General features: G+C 38.8%; 1 protein-coding gene across 1 annotated transcript in view; it reads left to right on the plus strand.

Moving 5' to 3' along the window:
- The window catches only part of pcp4b (Purkinje cell protein 4b), a 35,472-nt gene extending 33,601 nt beyond the window's left edge, over positions 1-1,871 (plus strand). The window contains exon 3 of the mRNA XM_035680066.1: positions 1,179-1,871. Within this exon, the coding sequence (XP_035535959.1) occupies positions 1,179-1,309 (131 nt within the window). The 3' untranslated portion in view covers positions 1,310-1,871. The remainder of the gene's footprint in view (positions 1-1,178) is intronic.
- The last annotated feature ends 6,090 nt before the right edge of the window (positions 1,872-7,961 follow it).

The following is a 7,961-nucleotide window of genomic DNA, read 5'->3' on the forward strand; positions in this document are numbered from 1 at the left end:
AAAAACACTCTAATTCCTCCTAATGCTTGCTGAAACCAGCTTGTATCAGTTTTTACTGGGATTACAGTTGTGTCCTCTTGGTCAGAGTTGTCTGAGCACCAGAGAGGATTGGGAACTGGAGATCAATTCATGCTTTGGCCTCTGACCTGGGAAGCAACAACTCAGGCTGCCCCATAGGAAATCTGTTCCACTATAATAATGACGGATGGGGTTTATGGGGAACCCAATGGACGTTTTCCTGTCTAAGACTACATTTTATTAATGTTTCCCAAACTCCCTAATAAAGAGCTTGTGCTTTACTGTGACAGTATTGATGTCGAGATCGAGTGGGGTGTATGGGCTAGTTACAAATTCTCCAGTGTCTTATATACTGTCACTACTACTATTTTGAAAGTGTCTCTCCTCCAGCAAGTGCATACTTTCAGATTTACCTCTTAAAAAATAGCAGCAATTTTTGAAACAGTGGGTACTTGATTTTGAACAGAAGTAGACAAAAATAGTCTTTTCAGTTCTGACTGGTAACCGTCCTAGATCAGCTGTAGGTAGTTAGCTAATTAAGCTAACATTAACATTGTGAATTAGTTGAAAGCACCGTCTCTTTTTAGTGCTCTCAGCTGAATATTTTAAATAGACAATTAAATTGATTAAATAGATAATTAAAAATGTAGTCTCCCTTACAGCACTCATAGGTTAAGTGTGATGGAATGGCTCCGGCCATGGCCATTTTGGCAGTCCTGACACTGCTGCCTCCTGAAGTCTGAGAAATCTGAGAAGTTTGAAAATGGGCAAAGACGTGGCGCGTGGACTGAATAAAGCCTGGTTACTTAAAACAACTGCTGGTGTACCCACCTGTCACTCACAGCGGCCATGCTTTTAATAACTTTAAGCCTTAACGTAATTTAAATGGGTGTGCTACATAAAAATGCAATTACAGTTGTCATAAATAAGGTATTTAGATATAGAGACTTATGTCTTATGTTTTTGGTTTTGAAAAGGCTAAAACAGAACAGCCTATTAATATACACCACTTGGAGAAATTCAAAGACTGACAAACCCGCCATGCCTAGTTAGGACTGTCACACTATGAGTAGACAATGCTATTCAAAGACATGGCCATGGGACTCAGACCAGTCTTTGTACACTGCTGTGAGTCACCCATCATTTCCTTTTCCTTCCAGATGCGTCCAAGACGGATGTCCCAGAGGACTTTGACATTGACATGGAAGACCCAGAGACCGAGAAGGCGGCTGTCGCCATCCAGTCCCAGTTCAGGAAGTTCCAGAAGAAGAAGCGCGTTGAGAAGTCCTAGTGAGCGCCACGCTGCTCTGCCACTGTGTGAAGAGACGACACAGTGACGATGGTGTGACATTTGCATGTAAACAAATTCATACCTGTTGGAACTCCAGGGGTTGTGATGGGGTTGGGGGAGAGAATGCAATAGCCTGTTTATCATAAGACATGTCTGTGAATTTTCATTACCCTATTATTATAATTACTATTATTTATTATTTGACTGCTGTATCAATAAATAAGTAACAGAAAGAGTTATGAAGACCTAGTTTCTGTCCTGTTCCATATATCATGAAGTCTAGCTGGTGTTTGTGTTAGAATATTTTTTTGTACTTATCCTAGCCTCATAGTTATATCTGCACCATCCCTTTCTGTACTGCTGAGGACTACGTTTCCCTAAAAAAACCTGTGTTTGTGTGAGTAGATGGACCAAAAGCTGATGTTAGAGTGAAAGTTGTTTTGAGGAAACTTAGCCTGGAGCTTTCCATCGTGAACAGAATATTTCACCCAGAGGCATTTTTCTTACCTGCATGGTACTATCAAGCTGTGTATCAATGTACATTGAATAAATAAAGACTATGTGTGGAAATTGTGTACAGTGCATGTAAATACCAACATTTGACAAACACCCCGAGCTACATATCAAAAGTGGCAGCTGAATTGCTGCAGTATGTCTAATATATTGCGTTTATATACACTCTGCAGGAATAGCAGAGGGACTTATATTCTGATGACAAACTATAAATAGAAACCTCTTCAGAATGAGCTCAGCTGAATCTATTCCCTTCTCAGCTTGATGACCTTCTCCATGTAGAGCCAGGCTAACTGACTGACTGATTCCCACTGAGCTGTTTCCAGCTTTAGGCACTTTAAAACACACACCCAGCAACATACACTTGCATAAATATTTAGTATTTTGGTTTATAGGTTGATATTTCAGTTCAGAATTATCTGCCTTTCTTTGAGAAGTTTGAGTAGGAAACAAATGAATTTGAGAGACATTGGCATCTGATTCTAGTCTTAGTTTCCCAGCTGCTGCTCCATAATTTGTTTGACTTTCCTTCTGCTCTGTGTAAATAACTGGGTGGCCAAGATTTTACTTGTGAGGCAGCTGCCACAAACAAGCCTTGCTCTTCTTAAAGTTGATCACAGAACAGCACAAAGCTTCCATTGTTATATAGCATACAGTAACATACATACTATGTGGCATATTATGTGGTTTCCCTCATTAGTCTGCATAAGGAAACGTGAAAGCACACAAACACTGTCTGTGCTGCAGCCTATAGTCCAATAATTCAAAGGAATAACATATGAACATAATGCAACTTATGTCACAGAGAAACACATAATTTGCTAGTTTCCTGGAGATAAGATAAGATAAGATGTTCCTCTATTGATCCCCCATAGAAGAAATTCAAAGTCAGACACAGCAGCATAGGAGAATGTAGTGCAAAAAGTACAGAGTGTACAAGTACAATAAGAATCACATTATGAGAATGTTAACAAAATATAATATAAGACGATTTAAGACTATAAATGAATAATATATACACTATATGCAATATGCAGTAAAATGGTGTGCAAACATTTTTTTGCAGTTTTTTTCTTTGAAAGACTCACTAAACTGTACATGTGCAAACTTAAAGATAAAAGATAAATGATTTAAATAGTTTGTGCCAGAGTTTGGTTGAAGTTAAAACCAGTCTTAGTCAGCGGGGGTTGGAGGTACTGGGTGCTGTGGCGTTGTGGAGTCTGATGGCTGATGGTACATTAAAACGACCCACCAAACCGCTTTGATAAATCTGTCTATATTGTATGTACCATTTTGGACAGCAGAGTTAATTGCTAGCAGCATTGGTCGGTCGGCCCACCACTTTCGTCCAGATTGAAATGTCTCAACTATTGGATGGATTGCAACAATCACGTTCTTCAGATGATTAATCTGTCTGACTCTGGGGTTCCCCTTTTCCAATTTTCATCTGCTGTTGCCCTTACATATTGTACAGACATTCATGAATCCATTTAATCCATTCATGAATTGGCATGAAATTTGGTTCAGACATTTATGTTCCCCACAGTGTGAATTTAAATCAATTCATCCAATACTTTGGTTTATGAACAAATACCTACGAATATCTGCCTCAGCTGTATTGCTGATTTAGAAAACGGTAGCAGACTTCTTAATAAGAATTCTGCTCCAATGAAAACTTTGAACCAGCAGTTAAACAACATATATGTAAATGATCTAAAGAAAGCTGTTGTAAACTGTACAAGAGACTGATGGGTGTCAAGCATGTCAGGAATTTAAACTGTCGAAGGTTAAGAAGAACAAGAGCTCAAGGGTGGGTCACTGAACGGTATTATATCAAGGTCAGTGATGACCTTTGTACCCCAGGGAATTGATCCTCACAGCAGATCAGCTTTGTAAGCCTGAGAGGATTAAACTGTCATGACAAGTGCACCCAATTCCCTGATATACACAGCCAGATGGTTTATAGTGCAGAACAGTCAAATAAAGTGCATTCATTACATTTTTTATCGTCTAAATTTCCTTAAAAAACTTGCTTGGTGCCATCATCTCTTCCTCCCTAAAAGGTGACAGTGCAGTGACCTTTAGATTTCCAGTGGAAGTCATTGTTTCATGGGAATAAAAGTCTCACTGCAGTACCTTGTTTGTTTGCCTGCTTGCTTTATTTTCCACCCAGATGATTTCTAAAGAGGATCTTGCCAAGTCATCCAAAGGCCCACAGAGAAAAACAGACCTCCCAAGGATCTGCTAGTCCCTTCCCTTTGTTTGTGTGTGTGTTGTAATAGAATCTAAATCATAGTAATCCATATTAACATATGGAGATTTTCTTCTGATCTGGCATGGTAACAAGCCTCTCTACTCTCCTCCTCGTCTCTCCTCTGTGCTCCTCCCAGCTGATGTACAAAGGCAAATTGGGAGGTTGACAGTGAACTGTGTCATCACCTCTGGGTGCTCACTTCTTCCCTGGAGTTTGGCTGGAAGGAAGGTGTATTTCTCTCTTCTAGAAATTGGAGATAGATTACAGCACCACAGTCTCCAGACAGAGTAGTACTATTTTTAAGTTAATGTTTGGAGTGGGGTATTAAAGTCGACAGGGGCACCTTGTCTTGTACTTTAGACACAATAGAACAGAGTAAATACAGCAGGGATACGCTGTGGACCATTTTTTGGGGACGGATATCAACTATTCTGGGGATAATGATATGTTGATAAACGCACTGAAACTGTCTTATAGTAAACTTAAATGTGAAGACAGTGTAGTCCATCAAATTATCTTTACCATATTTCACTACTGTTTAGAAGGCAAAGATGAATTCAGCATTTATCGCATATTACTGTTTCCTTTGTTTATGTCTGGACAGCTACAGAAATCCATTTCACACTATGTTGAAACTGATAATAATTAATCATCCGTGTTCTTATGAAAACTGACATTTTCGTGATTGGTTCACACACTGCTGCCCACACCCACTCGTGCATGCATTTGAACATATTTCCTTGAAAATAAAAAACAAATCATATTGGTTCTATTCATGCATATGTATACATTTTTACATTATTATGGAAACAGACATTCATTCATCTTGCGTTATTTGATTTGTTGGTTAAACCAAGACTATAGAGTGTCTACAGACTCATGGTCCCTGTAGATAGGGAGGGATAGGGATGATTCCACTACGTTTGATTCATTAGATTTACATTAGTTGTTAGAAGCCTGTCACACTGTCGTTGACATGAATTTGATCTAATCAGCGAGTAAGTGTGCCTGCAAGCATGGTGTGAGAAATTTTAGTGTCAGAAATAACAGCCTACTGTGTGTACAGAATGACTGATGCATCCACTGGAATTAGACAGAAGACTTTCGCTTTATCATACATTAGTGTAACAGTTATCAGCACATAGCACCAGCAAATGTCTCCTCTCTCTGTTGGCTAGATAGTATTTTGCCTCTAAAGTTTATTTCTTTGACATTTGCACAATTAAGTTTTTCCATTTGTAAATCTGCAGCAAGGAGACAAAAAAATTGAGTGTTGGATTAAATCAAAACTTACTTCCCACACTGCAGAACAAAGCGAAAATTCCTGCCGTCACTCTCAAACCTGCATATCTTTGTTGTCAGAAACACAGACGGATGCCTGAGGAGTTGGTTTTAATGTTTCCAGATGAAACACACCTTTGTGCTACTCTTCCTGTCTTCATATCAGCCTCCAGTAATAACTATTGAAGTCTACATGAAGCAACAGAAGCTTTATGTAACATATGTAACATCTGTCGGTTTTAATTTTTAAGTACAGTACAACAACACAGAAGTTGTTGTTTTTTTCAGTTTCTCTTGAGTGTAGAGTATATAGTGGGGTGATCACACTCTATCTCCACTGTCCAGTGTTGATGATTAAAGGAAAATTTAATAACAGTATTTTTCAACCTATTTTCCAACATTTTTGTATTAATGGTGCCAGCAATTTTGAAATAGGTCCAGTATTGAGTGAGAGCAAACAATCAAATGCTTGTATTTTGCCACTGACCAGCTCATATTGTTGTTATAAGTGTGTGACAACATTATGGAAAGAAACCTACAGAGATAGACCTTTTTGTTACAGAAAAGGTCCAGTCCATTGACAAAAACCTCATACCTGAGGTATACCTCATATAAAATAACCTCATATTAATAAATTAATTGAATGATACGAAAAAAAGAAGAAGATATCTCATTGCCTTCATCCTTTGCATTACTACCATACAGTCCAAGTGGTAGTAAAGTTACAGCACAGGCTCAATCATCACGTTATATTCATAAGTTATTTTCAAAACTCAATTCAAACAGGACTTTGTTAAAATAGATTTTAATTAAAGTCAAATGTAACTGTACTTTATCAGCACAGTTACATTTGATAGCATGGTGCTGTATTTGAGACCTCATCGCCTGTTCATACATGAACAGCATGAGCAGGAAGCAAAGAAACCAGCTACAGCATTCATGTTTCTGTATATAAACACTATTCAGCATATTTATTCATCTCATTATTGGACAAATGATTAAACCTGAATTATTATGTGTAGATGGATTACTGGGATAGAATAATCTAAGTGAAATCTGAGTCCAAGAGCAACAATATTCCTGCAAATGGCTGGTGGCATTTTCATTAGTAAGGATATCTTGAGAAGGTAACGTTCAGAGGCAGCTGATGACCAATGACCCATAGCTTTAAGTGTAGATACAAGGGTGACAGAAGCTGTAGCCGCTCCAGTAACGTAATGAATGAGCAGTGTAAAGTCTCTAAGCCTGCCGGGACCTCGGCAGTGATACAGAGGGGGAACGGAAACAAAAGATGCAAGTCACTGGTTTCTCCTCCTTTGTGACTCTGGCTGGCACAAAGATGTCATCCCAGATCAGAATAACTCATAATGTTTCTTGTCAGATTCAGAGTGCTTAAGGGGGATGTTAGCGTAACAGTGTGAACATAAACATTTGTGCTGCAGGATGATAATGTGAATATGGACCAAAGGATCCCTATGATTTAGTAAATCACCATCAATCACCTTTGAAAACAAATCAAAAGTTTCTGTTGTAAACCAGTGTCTGAAGTGAGAGATCTGCCCAAAATGACCCCTCTTTCTGTCTTTCCTTCTATCTGACATCTCGCTCTCTTTATGTGCGATGGAGTAAATTTTTTCATTTTATCTTCGGATTTGAACAGTGTCCTAGATACCTTACCCCCCAGCAGTGATGCTGCTCCACTGACCTTGTGATTGTGAATCAACCCCAGAAACCAGGTGCTATTTATACCTGGTTTTCTCTCTCACTAATGAGACCTCACCTTTGCAGCTGAAAATCCCTCGTCGAAAGACTATGCTGTTAACGGTATATTTTCATTGGACTGTATAGGGCACTTTATGATGATCTTTCACCTAAGATTATTATTTGTCTTTTATCTTAAATGCATTGTGTAGCATAATGAGGATTTAAACTTATTGTGGATGTAGATGATAGCTGGCTCTTCCAAACTAATTAGGGAACACCCCTATGGTAGATAAAACATGATAAAGTGACCTCTATGGTGGCCCAATGTGCAAAAAAGTGCCCTTTAGGGCTTCCACTGAAGAAAATGTGATGCAAAAAATACAGCTGGTGCCCTTTTTATCTTTGTCTTCCCTGCCCCTCAGACAACCTGAGTCCGCCACTGCAAAGTATATATTTTAATGAGCAATGATCTCAGCAACTTTGAATGTCATACAACTGATAACATGAATGTATGAGTCCTCACAGGTTAAAGAAATGTGACTGTAAAAAGGTCCATTATTTTTTTCCAATCTGAGATGGACAACATTCAATAAAGGTCCCCCGGCTTGATTTGAACCAGGGATGTAACATGGAGCACATCTCAGCTAACAGGCAACAAGAGTCTTTAAAGGAAGCCAAGACCCTTGAAGGTGGTTTACCAGACCTGATTTGCCTGAAACCTGTCTGTTAGATCCAATCCCAACTAGGCTGCTTAAAGAAGTTGTACCCTTAATTGGCACTTCTTTACTAGATATGATTAATCTTTCTTTATTATCAGGATATGTACCACAGTCCTTTAAAGTAGCTGTAATTAAACCCCTTCTTAAAAAGCCCACTCTTGACCCAGGGGTTTTAGCCAAC

The sequence above is a fragment of the Morone saxatilis genome, unplaced genomic scaffold (assembly GCF_004916995.1).
Source record: "Morone saxatilis isolate NCDOM2014 unplaced genomic scaffold, NCSU_SB_2.0 Contig8, whole genome shotgun sequence".
NCBI lineage: Eukaryota > Metazoa > Chordata > Actinopteri > Moronidae > Morone > Morone saxatilis.